General features: G+C 44.5%; 1 protein-coding gene across 1 annotated transcript in view; it reads left to right on the forward strand.

The window, feature by feature from the left end:
• The window catches only part of ADD2 (adducin 2), a 124,287-nt gene that overhangs the window by 92,212 nt on the left and 9,672 nt on the right, over positions 1 to 22,403 (forward strand). Inside the window, exons 10-15 of the mRNA XM_055539727.1 lie at positions 4,226 to 4,402; positions 13,584 to 13,841; positions 14,746 to 14,865; positions 15,883 to 15,972; positions 17,891 to 18,038; positions 19,995 to 20,120. Coding sequence (XP_055395702.1) covers positions 4,226 to 4,402; positions 13,584 to 13,841; positions 14,746 to 14,865; positions 15,883 to 15,972; positions 17,891 to 18,038; positions 19,995 to 20,120 — 919 coding nt within the window. The remainder of the gene's footprint in view (positions 1 to 4,225; positions 4,403 to 13,583; positions 13,842 to 14,745; positions 14,866 to 15,882; positions 15,973 to 17,890; positions 18,039 to 19,994; positions 20,121 to 22,403) is intronic.

Raw genomic sequence — 22,403 nt, forward strand, 5'->3', positions numbered from 1 at the left:
CTCACCCTTCTCTTGGTCACTATGCAGGAAGAATGGGAGTAATCCCAAAAGCATCACTAGTGAAAGCTGTACAAGTGGGACCTTTCTCAGTGGTTTTTAAAGGATAAGTTGAGAGGACAGTGATGAAGAGGTGACCCCTCCCCCCATCCAATGATCCTGGCCCTGAACTCTGACCCCTGGATGATGTTAGAACCTGGCAGAGCTTCTGATAAGCCCACTTTCTGTTCTCCACATCTGAACTCTGAAGAGTTTCCCATTTTTCTGCAGAAGGAGGCTTCTATGAGAAAATGATAAAGCCTCATCTCCTTGCAAAGATCTCATAGAAGGAGGCTTCTATGACAAAATGATAAAGCCTTATCTCCTTGCAAAGATAGCCCAGCCCTAAAAATGAATGGATAGACTATGCCTCCGTAGGCTCTGCTGCTGCTAAGTCACATCAGTCGTGTCCGACCCTGTGCAACCCCATAGACGGCAGCCCACCGGGCTCCCCCATCCCTGGGATTCTCCAGGCAAGAACACTGGAGTGGGTTGCCATTTCCTTCTCCAATGCATGAAAGTGAAAAGTGAAAGTGAAGTCGCTCAGTCGTGTCTGACTCTAGCGACCCCATGGACTGCAGCCTACCAGGCTCCTCCGTCCATGGCAGTTTCCAGGCAAGAGTACTGGAGTGGGTTGCCAGTGCCTTCTCCGCCATAGGCTCTAGATCCCCAGAAAGGGCCCCTGTGCTATTTAACCAAAGGGAGGAAGTCCATCTAGCTGGGCCTTCGGCTAGATGAAGGGCCGAGCTGCCCGCCACTCTCCTGGACAGCCCCTGCTGCTCCTCTTGGCCCTGCCTGCTGTCACGTTCTTTTCAGTTGGGACTGGTTTGATGCGACTTTTATAAAGTGCATCAGGCAATGGGGGCAGATAACCCCAAGAAAGGCTCCAGTGTCTTTTTTCAGTGAGTGGAGCAGGAAGGCTTCTAGAGGGAGAAATGAACTGGAAGGAGTAGAAGAAAAACAGGAGAGATCGATGAAGGGTGTGGGTGGAGTAAGGCTCAGAAGAGAACAGGTGCCAGCAGCCTGCAGAGCTGTTGGGACTGCAGCCCCTGAAAGGGACGTTTCCAGATGGATGACCTGCACTGGAGTTCTGCTTGCATCATGGGACTAATTTTCTCTCTCAGTGACCTTGGCAAATAAGCAAATGTGTCTGTGGTCATTTCAGTGGTTCAAGGCTAAGAGCCTGTTCCTCTCTCCTGGGGACAGCATTCTCTTTGCTTTCCATCCATTTGGGGTTCCAGGAAACTGGGTCATCCTCTGCTCAGAGAGGTGGCTACCTGCTCTGCTTACAGGCACATGAGAAGCAGCTCAGGCAACTCTCCATGTGCTACCCATCGCCATGGAAACGCAGAGGGGAAGAGGGAGGGGGGAGGAGGCAGCTCTTGCAAGGAAGTGGGCAGTTCTCTCCTCCTCCACAAATGACCAGTCCCCGGGGCACTGCCTCTCAGCGTTCCATGGTAAAGCCTCAGAATTTGTTTTTCATAAGTGTTTCTATGCCACTCTTTATGTACCAGGTGCTGTTCTAAGAGCTTTAGGAATACCTTAAATAAATCTCATGAGGTCAATATACTATTTTCATTTTACAGGAAGGGTAAATAGCTGCTCAAAGTTACACAGCAAGTAGGTGGCAAAGCCAGGATCCAAACTCAGGCAGCCTGGTACCCAAGTTCTATGTCTTAAATACTACATCACACTGCCTCTCAGGGCAGTAAAGGCTGGTGGGAAAGGTCAGTTGACAGGCTGGGGCCTCTCCCCAGGGAGCTAGCACTTCGAGTCAAGGTTTCAGGGTCCCAGGGCTAAAGCCTGCCTTGACCAGGTAGGAGTCCAGGATGAATGTGGTAATTGATCAACCAGCTAGGATTTGCTATCTTCAAGAGTGTATTCCCACATGCTCAGCCTCAGTGCCGGGTGTGAGGGACTTCAGAATTAGAGAACAGGGCAGCAGAGGGCAGAGCTGGGACCAATGAATGAACATGATAAAACGGTAGATTTCAGCTCAATGTAATCTCTACCATCTCATTGTAACCCTTCTAACATTTGGACAATAATACTTTAGGCTGCCTCTTCAAGCATGGAGCTGACACCTTCTAGGAATATTAGATAAGGACTCTTATTTTTTGTGAGAGTGTGGAATAAATGGCCTCTAGGTGTCTATATTTGCAGGGTTTGGAGTCATCTTTTTAAGCTAAAAATGGAGGCTTCTATGGGACACATGCCTTGGATGAAGAGGATGCTTGTTCCTACTTCTTCCTCTTCACAGAGTGTTGGGGGGTCACTGTGAAGGTTGCCTGGCTGACCTCCAGGAAGTCTCATGGGGCTGTATGTTACACTGGGGACTCTAATACTCTCTGGAGTATGTCCAGGATCCTCAGGCTTCATCCGCCTGGGTTTCTCATCAGGCTACATCGATTTCTTTCATCTTCAATAAAACAATAACTGACATAAAAACTGGAACACTGAAAGTTTAAATAATCAGAGCTGTTCCCCCATAACAAGCGGGTTTACAGCGAGTAACAAATATTAATCAGAACACTAGGGTCTTGATGCTGTGCTTAGTTGCTCAGTCGTGTTTGACTCTTTGTGATGCTATGGATTGTAGCCTCCCAGGCTCCTCTATCCATGGGGATTCTCCAAACAAGAATACTGGAGAGAGTTTCCATGCCCTCCTCCAGGGCTCTTCCCAACCCAGGACTCAAACCCAGGTCTCCCACATTGCAGGTGGATTCTTTACCATCTGAGCCACCAGGGAAGCCCAAGAATACTGGCGTGGGTATCCTGTCCCTTCTCCAGGGGATCTTCCTGACCCAGGAATCAAACTGGAGTCTCCTGCATTGCAGGCGGATTCTTTACCAGCTGAGCTACTGGGGAAGGGTCTTGATGGGCAGTACAAAACTTCAGCTTCAATACTTACAATACTTGGAATCCACCATTCTCTCTCTGTGTCTGGACTTACCCAAGAAGCCACATCATAGCCAATTGTATCTGGCTGGCAGATATGGGGTGTAAATAAAATGTACTTTCAGATGAGCATGGAATTAGAAATAAGATTAGTTGGATTCATGAATGTTTTTAGGATCACTCTAAAACTGCCTGTTTTATATACATACCTCTTGCGCTAAAACCCAAAGTCCATTGCTTCTGGTTACCTGTATGGTTGCCTCCCCATGGAGCCTTGACAGTGGAGCAAACACTCTAAGTCTGTTGGTGAAAGTTTTCTGAGCCCTATACAGAGCCTGGCTGTGCCTGTCATCTGTTCATCTGTCTCCTTTTTCTGGGGTTCCTTGACTGACTAAGCCCATTATGGAGGATGTTCTTCCTTTAGACCTGTTAATTCATCCCAACAGGCCATACTCATATTTTGTTGGCCTAGAAGCCAGCTTATTTCTTTCAAGTGACTTGTTTTTTAAGGGGAGATATTTCAGAAACAGAAAAATACAGAGAATAATACAATACTCACTCTCCACCCACCAGACTTAACAAATATCAACAGCCTTTTCTTCTTGGAGAAGTAAAATATTATAGACAAGAATTGAAGTCTCTTTTTCTCAAATTTCCTTGTTTCCTGGAAATAATCACAGCTTGAAGTTGGCCTCTGTGCCAGGTAACTTTTCAGTCCTCTGTGCTGTGTTATTCTCAAGATTTAACATTTCCTGCTGCTGCTGCTGCTGCTAAGTCGCTTCAGTCAGGTCTGACTCTGTGCTACCCCATAGACGGCAGCCCACCAGGCTCCCCCGTCCCTGTGATTCTCCAGGCAAGAACACTGGAGTGGGTTGCCATTTCCTTCTCCAACGCATGAAAGTGAAAAGTGAAAGTGAAGTCGCTCAGTCGTGTCCGACTTAGCGACCCCATGAACTGCAGCCCACCAGGCTCCTCTGTCCATGGGATTTTCCAGGCCAGAGTACTGGAGTGGGGTGCCATTGCTTTCTCCTAACACTTGCTATGTCTCCCTAAAAACTGACATTAGGACAGAAATACTAATACCTTTTTCCTTGGGAATGGGCACATGCCCCACAGGTTTGGAGCGGCTTTCCTCTGGGAGGAAAAAGCCAAATACAACTCAGTTTTCCGGAGATTTCTGTTTCTAACCTTCCCTGATCCCCATTCTCTGTTACGCACAGGAGCACAAGGGTTGTGGGTGTACACACACACGCACGTGTGTGAGCTGACGGCTTTCTGCTCATTGCCACAGGTGTCTGCTCTGTCCAGCGCGGGGGGTGTGGAGAACCTCATCCTGCTGGAACAGGAGAAGCAGCGGCCTCATGAGGTGGGCTCTGTGCAGTGGGCAGGGGGCACCTTCGGGCCCATGCGGAAGAGCCGGCTGGGGGAGCACGAGTTCGAGGCCCTCATGAGGATGCTGGACAATCTGGTGAGTCTCCTGCCATTGTCCTTCGAGACCAGTCCTTTGTGGCTTGGCCCCCCCAAAACCAGTCAGTATGAAGCACTCAGTAGATGTGAGAACTGCCAGCATCACAATTCAGTTGTTAAAGCCCCTTGAGTGGCAACTTGACTAAGAGTTTGTGGTCACGCTAATAGTACTTGAGTCTTCTCAAACAATGGCCTCTGCCACTCCCTTTCCAAGGGCTGTGGATGCTGCACTGCTGGGTGCCTTTTGGAGAAGGGGTAGGAAGCTACTGGTTGGCGTGTGAGGTGGTAATTCAGCAAAAAGCAGGACCACAGAGCCTCTCTCATATTGTGGCTTGGTTTACTCCTCTTTTGCAGTTAGCTCTGTATCCTTCTAATCTCATGATTTTAATGCAGAAAACATAATAGCTTTGATTTCCCTATTCCCGATAAACAGCATTACAACACTATTCCTATTGTGATGAATCAAGCAAGCAATCAGGTAAAAAATTAACTGATATATGACTAGATTGGGCTTTAAAGAATCCAAAAGCAGTATAAGACATCCTTCCTTCTGGAACTAACAGTTTAATTGATGACATATGACATAAACAGGAAACAATTCAAGAATAAGAGGAAAGCATATACAGTGAGGAACTAAGTGCAAGAAGAGGCTATGACTTCCCAGATTGCTCAGAAGAGTGAAGATGAGCCCTATTTCTGTAGCATTCCTGTATTATTTCCCGTCCTCCTCACTGCTACTAATTTGGACCCTTTCGTTATTATGTCTGGGTCCTTGCAATAATTAATCCTTTCCTTTTTGCTTCCAGTTCCTCCAAATCATCACCAGTTTATTACAGGGCTGACCACGAGGGTAACTTTATAGTACTAAAAGGTACAGTCCACAATGAAAATACAACTCCTATTAACATTTGTGTGTTGAGTACTCTGTGGCTGAATAAAGCACCAGGACCAAATGGTTTCATGCAGAAATTCCCTCAAACCTTTAAGAAACAGACTATTCCTATGCTGTTTAAACTGTGGCAGAGAAGAGTGAGAGAAGGAAACCAAGTCATAACAATTATAACACATTCAGACAATCTCACTTTGAGCTGATGAAAAATGCTGCATGAAAACTAGCAAATAGTATCTGGCATAATATTAGAATAATATTACATGATAACCAAGTGAGGGTTCGTTCCTTGTATTGAAGGATGGTTTAATATTATAAATCTAAATATATTTCATGATATCGATGAGTCAAAGGATAAAAACCTATGGATCACTTTGAGATCAAAAGGTCTTTGATAAAAATGTAATCTCGATTTATAAAAATAATAGGTGTTAAGTAGGATAGGAAGTCATTTATTTAATATGATTAAAATTACCTTTTTTTATTTTGTCAAAACAAACACCAGTATCATGGTGAAACACTAGAAGAATTTCCATTAAATTTTGAAACTAAACAATGATTCTGTTCTCAGCACTATTATTTAATGTTGTTCAAGAATAATACTGGAAATCAATTCAAAGCAGTGAGATCTAAAAATAAGAGGTGTACATGTTGTAAAGAAAACAAAATCACTCTTCTTTATAGTTAGTACACCTACCTACCTCTAAGGTTCAAAAGAATCAACTGAGAAAAATTAGAAATAATGAGTGCATATCGAGAAAAAAAAGGGAGAAGACTCAAATCAACACAATTAGAAATGAAAAAGGAGAGGTTACAACAGACAATGCAGAAATACAAAGGATAATAAGACACCTACTATGAGCAATATATGCCAATAAAATGGACAACCTGGAAGAAATGGACAAATTCTTAGAAAAGTTAAACCTTCCAAGACTAAACAGGAAGAAATAGAAATTATGAACAGATAAATTACAAGCACTGTAGTAGAAATGGTGTTAAAAAATCTCCCAAAAAACAAAAGCTGAGGGCCAGATGGCTTCACAGGTTAATTCTATCAAATATTTAGAGAAGAGCTAATGTCTAGCCTTCTCAAACTTTTTCAAGAAATGGAAGAGGAAGGAACACTTCCAAACTCATTCTATGAAACCACCATCACCCTGATACCAAAACCAGACTTCACACACAAAAAGAAAATTACATAGATGCAAAAATCCTCAACAAAATTCTAGCAAACAGAATCCAACAACACATTAAAAGAATCCTATCACTGCAGATGGTGACTGCAGCCATGAAATTAAAAGACGCTTACTCTTTGGAAGGAAAGTTATGACCAACCTAGATAGCATATTCAAAAGCAGAGACATTACTTTGCCAACAAAGGTCCGTCTAGTCAAGACTATGGTTTTTACATTGGTCATGTATGGATGTGAGAGTTGGACTGTGAAGAAGGCTGAGCACCGAAGAATTGATGCTTTTGAACTGTGGTGTTGGAGAAGACTCTTGAGAGTCCCTTGGACTGCAAGGAGATCCAACCAGTCCATTCTAAAGGAGATCAGCCCTGGGATTTCTTTGGAGCGAATGATGCTAAAGCTGAAACTCCAGTGCTTTGGCCACCTCATGCGAAGAGTTGACTCATTGGAAAAGACTCTGACGCTGGGAGGGACTGGGGGCAGAAGGAGAAGGGGATGACAGAGGATGAGATGGCTGGATGGCATCACTGACTCGATGGACATGAGTCTGAGTGAACTCCGGGAGATGGTGATGGACAGGGAGGCCTGGCATGGGGTCGCAAGGAGTCGGACACGAATGAGCGACTGAACTGAAGCAATACCATGATCAAATCAACTTTGTCCCAGGGATGCAAGGATTCTTCAGTGTACACCAATCCATCAATGTGATACACCACATTAATAAATTTAAAGATAAAAATCATTTGATAATCTCAGTGGATACAGAAAAAGCTTTCAACAAAATTCAGCATCTGCTTATGACAAAAACTCTTCAGAACATGGGCATGGAAGGAACCTGCTTCAACTTAATAAGGGCCATATATGACAGACCCACAGCAAATATTATTTTCAATGGTGGAAAACTGAAAGCATTTCTCTAACATCAGGAACAAGACAAGGATGCCCACTCTCATCACTTTTATTCAGCATAGTTTTGGACGTCCTAGCCATGGCAATCAGAGAAGAAAGAGAAATAAAAGGAATCCAGATTGGAAAAGAAGAAGTAAAACTCTCACTGTTTGCAGATGGCATGATACTATACATAGAAAACCCTATAAGATACTATCAGAAAGTTACTAGAGCTAATCAATGAATTTAGTAAAGTCACAGGGTAAAAAAATCAATACACAGAAGTACCTTGCATTCCTACACATGAACAATGACAAATCAGAAAGAGAAATTAAGGAATCAATCACATTCACCATTGGAAAAAAAAAAAAAGAGAGAGAGAGAGAGAATAAAACACCTAAGAATAAACCTACCTAAGGAGACAAAATACCTGTATACCAAAAACTATAAGACACTCATGAAAGAAATCAAAGATAATACAAACAGATGGGGAGATATATTATGTTCTTGGATTAGAAGACTCAATATTGTGAAAATGACTAAACTATCCAAAGCCATCTACAGATTCAATGCCATACCTATCAAAATTACATGGCATTTTTCAGAGAACTGGAACAGAAAATTTCACAATTTGTATGGAAACACAAAAGACCCCAAATAGCTAAAGCAATCTTGAGAAAGAAAAATGGAGCTGGTGGAATCAACCTTCTTGACTTCAGACTATACTACAAGGCTATAGTCATCAAGACAGTATGGTACTGGCACAAAACAGAAATATAGACTAATGGAGCAAGATAGAAAGCCCAGAAATCCACACACCTGTGGGCACTTTATTTTTGACAAAGGAGGCAAAAATATGCAATGGAGAAAAGATAGTCTCTTCAATAACTAGTGCTAGGAAAACTGACAGCTCCATGTGAAAGAATGAAATTAGAACTTGTCCTAACACCATAAATACAAATAAACTCAAAATGGATTAAAGACCTAAATGTAAGACCAGAAGCTATAAAACTCTTAGAGTAAAAAACATAGGCAGAACATTTTTGGACATAAATTGCAGCAAGATCCTCTATGATCCACCTCCTAAAGTAATGGAAATAAAAATGAAAACAAACAAATGAGACCTAATTAAAATTAAAAGCTTTTGCACAGCAAAAGAAACCATAAACAAGATGAAAAGACAACCTTTAGAATGGGAGAAAATAATTGCAAATGAAGCAAATGACAAAGGATTAACCTCCAAAATATACAAGCAGCTCATGCAGCTCAATATCAGAAAAACAAACAAACAAAAAAATAAATAAATAAAAAAATGGGCAGAAGACCTAAACAGACATTTCTCTAAAGAAGACATATGAATGGCCAGTAAAACATGAAAAATTGCTCAAAATTGCTCATTATTAGGGAAATGCAAATAAAAACTACCATGAGGAATCACCTCACACCAGTCAGAATGGCCATCATCAAAATATCTACAAATAATAAATGCTGGAGAGGATGTGGAGAAAAGGAGACATTCTTGCACAGTTGATGGGAATGTAAATTGATACAGCCATATGGAGAACAGTACAGAGATTTAAAAAAAAAAACAAACTAGGAATAAAACTACCATATGACCCAGCAATCCCACTACTGGGCATATACCCTGAGAAAATCATAATTGAAAAAGACACATGTACCCCAATGTTCATTGCAGCACTGTTTACAACAACTAGGACATGAAAGCAGCCTAGATGTCCATCAACAGATAGAAACAAGAATATAAGCAAGATATAAGCAAGAATACTGGAGTGGGTTGCCACGTCCTCCTCCAGGGGATCTTCCCGACCCAGGGATCCAACCCACACCTCTGTCTCCTGTATTGGCAAGCGGGTTCTTTACCACTAGCTCCACCTGTAAAGCCCTGTACATACATACAAGGGAATATTTCTCAGCTATAAAAAGGAACAAATTTGAGTCAGTTCTAGTGAGGTGAATGAACCTATGCTATGCTATGCTATGCTAAGTCACTTCAGTTGTGTCCGACTCTGTGCGACCCCATAGACGGCAGCCCACCAGGCTCCCCCGTCCCTGTGATTCTCCAGGCAAGAACACTGGAGTGGGTTGCCATTTCCTTCTCCAATGCAGAATGAACCTAGAGCCTGTTATATAAAGGAAAGTAAGTCAGAAAGAAAGTCAGTCAGTAAGTCAGAAAATATCGTATATTAATGCATATATATGGAATCTAGAAAAATGGCACTGATGTACCTATTTGCAGAGCAGAAATAGAGACACAGAGAATAGACTTATGAACACAGTAGGGGAAGGAGAGTGGGACGAATTGAGAGAGTGGCCCTGAAGCATATATTTACCGCATGTGAAATAGATAGCTAATGGGAAGTTGCTATCTTCCCACATAACACAGGGAGCTCAACCCCATGCTCTGGGACAGCCTAGTGGGGTGGGATGGGGTGGGGGCTAGGAGGGAGGTTCAAGAGGTAGGGGACATATATATATACTTATAGATTCATGTTGTTGTATGGTAAAAACAAACACAGCATTGTAAAGCAATTATCCTCCAATTAAAAAAAAATGAGTGCATTTAAAGTGGTCAATTATAAAAATATGTGTAAAAATTAGTAGCTTTTTTGTATTTTAACATATAATAATGTATGTGAAAATATGAGAGGAAATAATCCTATTTGTAAATGTAGCAACATCATAAAGTTTTAAGCAGACGCCCTTTAAAGACAGCTGTAAAATTTTACCAATAGACATCAGAGAAAACCTTAAATCAGTGAAGAGCTGTAATTTATTCTTGGTTAAAAGCTTCAGTAGGGTAAAGAGGCTTCCAAGTTAATCAATAAACTCAATGTAATTTCCTCAAAAGTGGAGCAAGATATAAGGACTTAGCAAAATATTCTTTCAGTTGAAATTCAGAATGACTTGGAAAATCCTATAGTGATTACCACCACATGGTAAAGTGTGATAAGGCTTTAGTCATTGAAGGGAGGGGCATTAGTCCAGAAGGGACAGGCCAATCAGAGCTACAGCTTAAAGAGTCCAGAAATAGATCCCAAATACATGAAAATTTAACAGGAGAAACAGCCATCTTATAAATCTGTGGGGAAAGATAGACTCCTAGCCCTGTGGGAAATGAACCTAGGGTGGCTTGCTGCTTTTTCCTTTCAACAAGATAGATCCCTCCTTTGCCAAAAATTTAAACATGAAAAGGAAATTCATATAGAGATTTAAAAACATAGATTAATATTTTTGATGCTTTTATGTTGGGAAAGACCTTGTCAAACATGGCAGGAAAGCCTGAAATCATGATGACAAATATTGACAGTTATGATTACATTAAAATTCAAATTTTACATTTTTAAAAAACCACCTCACCTGCCATAAACAAAACTTAAGACAGTATGGGGAAAATATTTGCAACATCTGTGACAGTCAAAAGATCGATATCTTTACTGTAAAAGAAATAAATCAATATGAAAAGATAAACATCACAATAGGAAAATGAACTGAGGACATAGTTTACAAGGGAAGAATATTCGAGGCCATTAAATGTAATTAAATATCCAATCTTACTAGTAATCTAAAAAAGAACAAAACAAAAGTAGAAGGTTTTACTTTTAACCTGTCTGACTGCCAATGACTTTTTTAAAAACCTCAACAATATTCAGTGTGGGGAAAGGAGATGAGAACTGGGAACTCCAGCACAATTGGCAGAAGTGCAAACTGGCTCAGTGTCCTGGGAAGATGGACATGATAAATATATAAAAACCTTTAAAATAAATATGTAAAAACTGTGCACCCTTTGACTCAGTCATTTTCATTACTAGGCATTTATGTTAACTGCCTAAAGAAAAAAGTGTAAAATTGCTCATTTCAGGGTTGTTTATAATGTTTTGAAATTAACAAAAGTGTCTTCCAGTGTTGGTTATAAAAATTGTGATATATACATTCACTGGCATATTATGCAGTTGTTTAAAGGTTGCTGTGTATTTATGTTCAGTAACATGAAGAAATCTCCAAGACGAATTGATGAACTAGAGAAGCAACTTTTAAAGCTGATTATGTAGTAATACTTACAATTGCCAAGATATGGAAGCAACCTAAGTATCCACTGATGGAAGAATGGATAAAGAAAAAGTGGTGCATATATATATATATATTAGAACATTATTTAGCTATGAAAAGAAAGAACTCCAACCATTTGAAACAATGTGGATGGAACTTGAGGGGATTATGCTAAGTGAAATAAGTCACACAGAGAAAGACAAGTACTGTATGATCTCATTTATATATGGAATTGAAAAAAAAAAAACAAAACCAAAACCAGAAAGTTCAAACTTGTAGATGCAGAGAACAGATTGGTAGCTGCCAGGTGTGGGGCAGAGAGAAATGGGTAAAGGATCAAAGGTAAAAGCTTCCATATATAAAATAAGTAATCCTGGGGGTGTAATGTACAGCATGGTGGCTGTAGTTATTAATACTGTGTTATATATTTGAAAGTTGCTAAAAGAGTAAGTAGATCTTAAAAGTTCTCATCACAAGAAAAACTATTATAACTATGTAAGGTGCCAGATGTCAACTAGATTCATGGTGATCATTTTGCAATACATACAATTTCTTTTTAACTGAAGTATAGTAGCCACTCCAGTATTCTTGCCTAGGAAATCCCACGGACAGAGGAGCCTGGCAGGGGTCCATGGGGTCACAAAAGACCTGGACACGATTTAACGACTAAAACGTGACACAGTTGATTTACAATGCTGTGTTGGTTTCAGGTGTATAGCAAAGTTGTTCAGTTATGCATAGAATACATACAAATATTGAATCACTGTGTTGTAGACCTGAAACTAAGGTAATGTTACATGTCAATTATATCGGTTTTTTAGAAGGCTGCTTATATGGATCTTCCCTGGTGGCTCAGACAGTAAAGTGTCTGCCTACAATGCCTACCATGTGGGAGACCCAGGTTCAATCCCTGGGTCAGGAAGATCTCCTGGAGAAGGAAATGGCAACCCACTCCAGTATTCTTGCCCGGAAAATTCCATGGATGGTGGAACCTGGTAGGCTACAGTCCATGGGGTTGCAAAGAGTTGGATACGACTGAGCGATTTCACTTCACTTATATGGTACAGCCCCATTTATATAGTGTTTTATATATTATATATATATTATATTAATTATATAGCCTGTATATTTACATATGTGCATATGTATATGTATGCTTAAAGAGATGACTGAAAGGATTTTTAGTGGTTGTCTCTCAGGATGAGATTTTGCATAAAACCCATATTTTCCTTATGTTTTTTTGATATTGCTTAATTTTTCTACATGGCTATGTATTTTTTTGTAATCCACATAATTGTTAATGCCACTTTAACTTAAAGAAAGATGACTGGTAGAGCTGAGAATTATTCCAGCAGCTGCTGAGATTCCTGAATGTTCATTCTAAGTAACACTCTAAGTAACATTCTAAGTAACTCCAGCCCACCTTTGAGGGATATGGTCCTTCTTAGGAGATAGGGATATTCTCGAGTCAAATTCAGGGGTCCCAAGAGAGAAATAGTCAAGAAACTTCAGAGTTGAGGAAGGGAGGGCTACTGTTCGAATCAGCTAGGAAGCTTTTTGAAGTCCTGTAGCCCAGATTGTACCAGTGTCTAGTGAAATGGGCAATGCTGAGGTGAGCCCGGATATCCATATTTTCAAAGCTCCTTTGTGATTCCAGTGTGTTGACAACTACTGGACCAGACCCAAAGCTGGAGCTCTGTCTGGTCCACAAGATTTTGGCGACTTTCTCACCCCTGCTCAAAGGGCTTGTTGGAGTGGAGGAAAGGAAGGGTTGGGGGACCATGACAGGGAACAAGTAGAGAATCTGCCTGCAATGCGGGAGACCTGGGTTCAGTCCCTGGGTGGGGAAGATCCCCTGCAGAAAGAAATAGCAACCCACTCCAGTATTCTTGCCTGCAGAATCCTGTGGACTGAGGAACCTGGTGGGCTGCAGTCCATGGGGGTCACAAAGAGTCAGACACGACTGAGCAACTAACAATTTCACTTTCTTCCAGAGGTGTGGCAAGGCCTGGGTTGGATTTTATTATGGAGACTTTGGGTTAAACTGAGTCCTTTAGATGGAAGGGGGTGAAGTGTGTGGGCCGGCCAGCTGGCATGTTATTGACCATTTTCCCTACCTTAAGTGGTTCTGTTTTTGTTCTTTTCAGGGTTACAGAACAGGCTACACCTACCGCTATCCCTTCGTTCAAGAGAAAACCAAACACAAAAGTGAGGTGGAGATACCAGCCACGGTCACTGCCTTCGTGTTTGAGGAGGACGGCGCCCCAGTGCCTGCCCTGCGGCAGCATGCCCAGAAGCAGCAGAAGGAGAAGACCCGCTGGCTCAACACGCCCAACACCTACCTGCGGGTCAACGTGGCTGACGAGGTCCAGAGGAGCATGGGTAGCCCTCGGCCCAAGACCACAGTAAGGAGGGCAGAGGGGGCTCCGCTGGGGAGACCGGGGTCAGAGGAGAGTGTCCGGCCCCTATGCAGGCTAAACCACTTTAAAAGAGGAACAGAGCAAACCTCCCCCAGGCCTGAGCTAGTCCTGTCTCCCCTTAGGGCTTCCTACTGGGAGTCTGGGAGCAGCTGCTCATGCCCACAAAGCAGATCGCCTGTTTCTTGTACCTCTGTGCTGAGTTTCTGAGTCCAGAGCGTGGCTCAACAGGTCACTCTCAGCTGCATGAAAGCTTTTTGCTCCCACATCCAGAAGGGGCTTCCTGGAAGTTTGGGGGATGGGTATCCAACATTTGAACTGACCATCTGATGCAAAACCAGGAGGGAGGTGGGTACTTGCTTCTATTACATTGTCCTCTCCCATTATACCCTTTTCTGTGGACTTGCTTTAGGCATTAGATGTGTTGAAGAGACCTGCCCAGAGGTTGAATTTTTACAAATTTTATGCTCTTTCCCCTCTCTCCCTCACACAAACACCTCTGACCCTTAATTTGATTTTCACTACTTACTTTGTAAGTAGCTGGCAGCCAAATAGAATAGCTCTTCATTAAAAAAATGAAACTATCCACAAGTCCTCTTAAAACGCGAGTGGCCGGCTGTCTGTCTAAACTGGTCACCGAGGCTCCGTCCCTCCTCTTAAGTGTTATTTATGGCCGTTGATCAGGGGCCTTAGTTTAGTTGCTGGGTCATCTGCTGCCCATCTCTGCTCTGGGAGACAGACATCCAAGTGCCCCAAGAGTAGGAAATGTGTTTGTCTAGGCTTGCTGACCTTCCATGCAGGCTGGTCAGCTCAGCTCTCCTGGGGTGGAACACTGGGGTGGACGGTGAGCTGTGTGCCTTTGTCTTACCCACCGGGCCTTGTGTGTGTTCAGTGGATGAAGGCTGACGAGGTGGAGAAATCCAGCAGTGGCATGCCTATACGGATCGAAAACCCAAACCAATTTGTGCCTCTCTATACTGACCCCCAAGAAGTGCTGGACATGCGCAACAAGGTAAGGTGTAGCTAACTGCCTCCCACTCTTTTCCCGCAAGGGTGTAAGGAGGGGGCGTCCACAGGATGTGCACAACTTACCCCAGGTGCGTCTTATGGGAAAGAAGAAAAGAAAGCGTTAGTCGCTCAGGTCATGTCCAATTCTTTGTGACCCCATGGACTCTAGCCCACCAGGTTCATGGAATTCTCCAGGTAAGAATCCTGGAGTGGATTGCCATTCCCTTCTCCAAGGGATCTTCCTGACCCAGGGATTGAACCCAGGTCTCCTGCATTGCAGGCAGATTCTTTACCATCTGAGCCACCAGAGAAGCCCACATGGGAAAGAAGGTATCATTTATTGGCCATGTTCCAGGCACAGTGCTAAGTGCTGTGGTTTTTTCATCACGTGTAAACATCTAAGAGAGGGCTGCTAGCTTCAGACAGTAGATGTGTCTAAGAGGCCCCCAAATTGAATTTTTACAAATTTTATGCTGTTTCCCTTTGGCTCATTTTCAAAATTGCAAAATCCTTTATATTTATTTCTCTACCTTGGCTTTACAGTTCCCTCACTTATTTTCTTCATGTTACTTTAAATACCTAAATTGTAACAGAACCACCTCCAGTAGGTTAGGCATGCTCTCAGAGCAGTGTTTCAATGTGTGTGCCTCTGAAATGCAGATTTCTGGCTTACCCCCAACCCTCCTCCAACAGGTTTGAGATTTAACATGTATGAGGTGTCCTCTTCCCCCAGAAATTTGTAGTTTAAACCAATTCCTCAGGGACTTTATAGGAATATTGAAAATTGAGAACCCCCCTCAAGGATCTACCATGCCTCTTCATCTCTTACAATGAATGACCTTCTTAGAGTTCATGAGAATCTGGTGTTTTACATCAACTGCTCATTCCCTGAACAGCCATGGAGATTGTCTCAGAGTGGACGTGATGTGTTACTGTGTTACGTTCACACCACACTGGGCGGCCTATTAAGTACGCCCTGCTTCTGGACTGCTAGCTCACTCTCCCCTCCCTTTCCACACAGATTCGAGAACAAAACCGACAGGATGTGAAGTCGGCAGGGCCCCAGTCCCAGCTGCTGGCGAGCGTCATCGCAGAGAAGAGCCGAAGCCCGGTACAGCAGATGCTGCCCCCGCCTGCAGGGGAAACGAGTTTGCCTTCTGGGTCTGCAGTGCCTGGGGCTGGGCGGCAGGACCCCTGAGCTCACATATGCCCACCTTTCCCTGTGCTCTTGGGCGCTGGTGCTCTTGCTGCAAAATGGATGCTGTGAGGACTGAGGACAGTGTTTTATCGCCCGCTGTGGGCGCCAGGAAGGCCGGGAGAGGGGTCGGGGAGCAGCCCAATCCGCCCACCCGCCGCAGTGATACGGAGTGATACGGCTTCCCTGGTTCCCCTTTGGAACTCCCGTCTGCCCTCTGCCGGTGCTCCGCAGGGTGGGCTCGCAGGAGCGTGGCTGGCCGCTCCCAGCGGCTCTACAGCTGCTTGCTCCAAATGGTTCTGTCCTCTGTGCTTGAATATGGCATCATCAGGCCATACCTCTGAGAGGATGCCCACGTGCTCTCAGAGGGCAGACGTGTATATAAGGACGGGTGCTCTGCAGGAGGGGGAGGGCCAGTGAGTTGCCTACAAAACCCACATGGAGTTAGAAAATACAAAGTTGTTTCCATGCTTGAGATAGAACAGTGTTTGTGTAGTGCTTAGCGAAAGGGGTAAAAGTCAGAGTTTTGGCTTGTGTTGGAAATCATTGCTGCTCATTGCAAAGTCACAGTGGCATCTTCCTTAGCAGTAAGGGCCGGGCCGGGTGTGTGGAGGATTCAGGGACCATTTCTCTCTGCAGAGCAAACTAATGTCATGATTGCACATGGGGCTGCAACTCACAAGATGGGTACCCATTGGGAAGGGGAGTGTGAAGGTCATGCCATCCCCTCCACCCAACCCCAGCTCAGCCAAGAGGAGGGACATCAAATGTGCTACAGGGTCAAGGATAGACATACCCACCCCCATGATATTGGGGGGAGGTGAGAGTTCAATACAATGAGCAAAATTATTAAAAACTCTGCCATTTATACCGAGTGCTCTCCTTGGAGTCCCTCTTCTTGGGATCTTGTTGGACTCGTTTGTGAACCCCATAATTGATAGGCCCAGTGCTGCTCTTCTTTTGGTAGGAGCCCAGGGCCCATCATCAGAATACCTGATGGGCCAGAAACAGATGGCCCGGAGTGCGTGATGTGGGCCAGCTGCTCTGGCTCACCTTCCTTGGGCTTCACTTTCTTTGGCTCCCCAGCTCCAGAGCACTGTATCCCCAAAGGCCAAGAGGAGGATGCTGAGTTAGGATAAAGGGATAAAGGGCTGTGGGGTCTGAATATTAGTCCCTGTCCTGGGCGAGAGGGGTCAAAGGATTCCGGGAGCTCACACAGGCCCAGTGGTAAGCTCTCCAGAGCCAGGGGCTCCCCAGAGATGGTGAAACACAGTGATTTTGCCAATGTCCCTGCGGGGACCTGCAGAGCAGGCAGGTTGAAGATCCAAGATTCAAGACCTTAACTTCCTTGAATTTATGACTGTGTGCACAACAGAACTAACAGTTTGGACTGAGAATGCTGGAGTCATTGTGTGTTTTGCATATGACTTACTGCTGTGTGCTGTGTGGCTTGTCCTGCTGCTGGGGGAGGAGGGGTGGTGGGTGGGGAGTGGCTGGCTTGAAGCTGGTTGAGCCAACGCTTTGCTTGCTGGGTTTTGGCTGGCTGACTGTGGGCCACTGACTGTATTTGCATAGTGACAGCTTGCAAGTGTCCACAGGAGAGATTGCAATAAAGGTGCATCTTCCTTCTCCTTGGGAGCATCCTTTGATTTTATTTCCGGGGCAGAGGGAGGTACCCCTGCATTCATCCAAGGCCCTGAGCTATTGCTAAGGAGCTGCTTGCCACGCTGTCCCTAGCAAGACCATGGGCAGCCACATGAGTCTGAAAGGAAGCTGGAGCCTGGGCCCTGAGCACGGCGTTCAGAGGGCAACACGCTCTGTGGTTAACTTTCAGTCCACAGACAGCCAGCTGATGTCCCAGGGCCAGGCGGATGCCAAAGACGAATCCGAGGAGACGGCGCCCAACCCCTTCAGCCAACTCACGGACCAGGAGCTGGAGGAGTACAAGAAGGAGGTGGAGAGGAAGAAGCTGGAACTGGAGGGTAAATGACCCTGGTGGGGGGCCCGTGCTTTAGGACCTGCGGGAGGGAGGGGAGAGCTTGGGGCACCGGGGAGGCAGCAGAGCAACTGAGGCCATCAGTTGCTCAGGGCCATCACCCCCTGCCGTGCCCCCCCAAGCAGCGGGACCCACTCCTTTCTGCCCACCAGAGTCCCCAGGGCTCCGTCCAGGCTTCTTTGCTTTGTTATCAATCTTCATTTGCTTCTCTGTGTCTCTTCTCTCTCATGTCTTCAATTTGACCTTCCTGCCTCATCACCAAACAATATTCTTATGAGCATAATACTGTTATCCCCAATAATGCCCCTCATGGCTCGTACCTGGCAGTGGTTACATGGTGCTGCCATGACCCCACTGATGCTCTCACCTGGGAAGAAGGAGTTAATCCATGTGGTGCTTACTTAGAGTAGCACCATATAAATATGGCCTAGGTCAGTAAGCACCAGAGAAATGTTAGTTATAATAATATGATCATTATTATAGTGATCACTGTTGTTGATGGATCTATCTGGTTTGGTATAAACCTGGAAATCAGAACTGTAAGCAGCCAAGGCTTTTATGTCAGAATCTCAGTCAAGCCCATCTCTCCACGCTGACTTTTGAGAGCTTGTTCATGCCTTTGTCCCTTCCTGGCAGAGTTTCCCTTCTTGGCTACCTTATTCAGTATTGTCTACACTTCAGGCTCCATGGCAAACTTCTCTCCATCTAGCAAGCCCTCTCTGTTCCCCTCATGAGCTGTCCCTTCTCTTTGCTCTAGATGCACTTGGGGTCTGAGACACAGGACTTAGCTCTTGATTTTGTCCACCAGACAAGATGATGCTGAAAGCTCAGCTTCTCTCTGCACCGGTGCAGAATCAAATCTCAGAGACGGAGTTTTGGGTGAAGTAGATAGGAATAGCTTTACTGTTTGGCCAGGCCAAGGGGGCAGCAGTGGGCTAATGCCATCACAACCATGTGTTCCAACTTGGGGAAGATAGTGAGAAATTTTGTATTAATTGTCCAAAGAGGGCGTGATCAGCTCATGGACATTCTTTTGATGGGTTGGTGGTGTGGTAAGTTGGAGTCCGCATCGTTAGCCTTCAGTTCCAACTGATCTGGGGTCTGCATGCTTGTGGGCAGCATATCATTATTAATCATTACCTTCTTCCACTTGGAGGGCATTTCAGTATCTGCAAAATAGCTCAAAGATATGGTTGTGTGTATCCTCTGATGGGCCTTGCCCCGAGGCTGCTCTTGCTGTTTGTTTCTCCCTTGTCTCACCTCCTGTCCCTTTGATAATTAACAACAGCTTGAATCTCCCCATTGGAACTCAGGGAAGATCATGGAGGTTGAATGAAGGTAGCTTCCTATAGTCAAAGAAATGGGGGACAGAGAGGCCTTGTGCTCAGGAGTCCCACAGGCCCCTGCATGGTATCAAAGGCTTTTATTCCCTCAGGGAAGGACCTTCTTCCACGTCCCCCTTCCCCACCCAAAGTCAGCCATCTTCCTGGGCACAAAGGCACTAGAAGAACCCTTGCCAGCTTGCTTGGAGTTCTCACGTGCCGGTCGAAGAAGTAGATAGAAAAATATAGTGCTTTTTGTCTCTAGAGATTGTTTGGACTGAACATGTAAATTATATAAATAGCATATGAGCTGCATACAAATGGTGGGCAGGAATTCCCCTGCAGTCTTGCATCTACATCAGGGGTAATATAATCCATCCGAGGATGTGATTTGATGGAGGAAACAGAACTGGACTCTGACTCCTCCCATTTGCCTTGCCCAGAGTGTAGCAGACATTTTAAAAAGTGTGTGTGGGGGTGGGGGGTGGGGATGGGGAAGCAGCTAATTCCAGTTAGGAGAAATAAGGACCAAGTAGAAGAAAGCACTGCCTTAAAGCACTCTGTCTGCCCATCTCTCCTCTGCCTGACCTCTGTCCTGAGTTGCTTTTCTGTGTTTTCAGGAGAGAAGGAGCCTGCCCCAGAGGAACCTGGCTCCCCTGTGAAGTCTGCACCTGCTTCTCCAGCTCAGAGCCCAGCCAAGTCCGAGCCGAAGAGCCCTGTGGGCTCTCCCTCCAAATCTGTGGACGGTGAGTGGAGCTGAAGCGCTTGCTGGCAGGGAGGAGGCACCTCCACAGACGGAGAAAGGGGTCTGCACGGAATTGTGCACTGCAGCGCCTCCGCCTTTTGACACATGCTGCCCTCCTACCAGAAACTCCTTCCCCTCTGCTATTTCTAGGGATCCTGAAATAGAGGTTGCCAGTTTTAAGCTTGTTCCATTCACAGGCTGTGACAATACACCTTGTGGGTATAGCCCGGTCTAAGCAATGCTGAGTATGTTAATGATTGGCCCATAGCCTCCTCATCTTCAACTCAGGCCAGACTGGCTGGTGGGCCTTTCTAGATGCAGCAGCCCAGTGCTTAGATTCTACTGTGCACAGGGATCACCTAGGCATCTGGTTAAAGTGAAGATTAAAATGTTAAAATTAAAACTAATACAATTATGTAAAGTTTAAAAATAAAATAAAATTTAAAATAAATAAATAAATAAAAGGGAAGAAAAAAAAAAAATAAGATGCAGTAAGTCGGGTGGGACCTGAGACCCTGCACATCCAGCAAGCTCCCAGGTAAGGCTGATGATGTCACTGTCAGCTGTGACTGTGTATTGGAATCACCTGGGGAGCTTTACAGTTCCTGACACCTGCCAGGGTCCTACCCCAGTGATTCCGAGCTCAGTGGTCTAGGAGTGGGGGCGGAGGAGTGCAGCCTAAAGTGATAACATCTGTTTCCAGGTGAGTCTAATACATAACCCAGGTTGAAAACAGGAGATCAGCCCTGGGTGTTCTTTGGAAGGAATGATGCTAAAGCTGAAACTCCAGTACTTTGGCCACCTCATGCAAAGAGTTGACTCATTGGAGAAGACTCTGATGCTGGGAGGGATTGAGGGCAGGAGGAAGAGGGGACGACAGAGGATGAGATGGCTGGATGGCATCACCGACTCAATGGACGTGAGTTTGAGTGAACTCTGGGAGATGGTGATGGACAGGGAGGCCTGGTGTGCTGCAATTCATGGGGTCGCAAAGAGTCGGACACAACTGAGCGACTGAACTGAACTGAACTGAACTGAACCCTAAGCCTAACCCTAAAAACCCAAAGGAGAAAAGGAAAGATATACCCATTTGAATGCAGAGTTCCAAAGAATAGCAAGGAGAGATAAGAAAGCCTTCCTCAGAGATCAATGCAAAGCAATAGAAGAAAACAATAGAATGGGAAAGACTAGAGATCTCTTCAAGAAAATTAGAGATACCAAGGGAATATTTCATGCAAAGATTGGCTCAATAAAGGACAGAAATGGTATGGACCTAACAGAAGCAGAAGATATTAAGAAGAGGTGGCAAGAATACACAGAAGAACTGTACAAAAAAGATCTTCACAACCCGGATAATCACCATGGTGTGATCACTCACCTAGAGCCAGACATCCTGGAATGTGAAGTCAAATGGGCCTTAGGAAGCATCACTATGAACAAAGCTAGTGGAGGTGATGGGATTCCAGTTGAGCTATTTCAAATCTGTAAAGATGATGCTGTGAAAGTGCTGCACTCAATATGCCAGCAAATTTGGAAAACTCAGCAGTGGCCACAGGACTGGAAAAGGTCAGTTTTCATTCCAATCCCAAAGAAAGGCTGTGCCAAAGAATGCTCAAACTACCACACAATTGCACTCATCTCACATGCTAGTCAAGTAATGCTCAAAATTCTCCAAGCCAGGCTTCAGCAATACGTGAACCGTGAACTTCCAGATGTTCAAGCTGGTTTTAGAAAAGGCAGAGGAACCAGAAATCAAATTTCCAACATTCACTGGATCATGGAAAAAGCAAGAGAGTTCCAGAAAAACATCTATTTCTGCTTTATTGACTATGCCAAAGCCTTTGACTGTGTGGATCACAATAAACTGTGGACAATTCTGAAAGAGATGGGCATACCAGACCACCTGACCTGCCTCTTGAGAAACCTATATGCAGGTCAGGAAGCAACAGTTAGAACTGGACATGGAACAACAGACTGGTTCCAAATAGGAAAAGGAGTACATCAAGGCTGTATATTGTCACCCTGCTTATTTAACTTATATGTAGAATACATCATGAGAAATGCTGGGCCGGGGGAAGCACAGGCTGGAATCAAGAATGCCAAGAGATATGTCAATAACCTCAGATATGCAGATGACACCACCCTTATGGCAGAAAGTAAAGAAGAACTAAAGAGCCTCTTGATGAAGAGGAGAGAGAAAAAGTTGGCTTAAAGCTCAACATTCAGAAAACGAAGATCATGGCATCTGGTCCCATCACTTCATGGCAAATAGATGGGGAAACGG

Source organism: Bubalus kerabau, chromosome 11 (genome assembly GCF_029407905.1).
Source record: "Bubalus kerabau isolate K-KA32 ecotype Philippines breed swamp buffalo chromosome 11, PCC_UOA_SB_1v2, whole genome shotgun sequence".
Taxonomy (NCBI): Eukaryota; Metazoa; Chordata; class Mammalia; order Artiodactyla; family Bovidae; genus Bubalus; species Bubalus kerabau.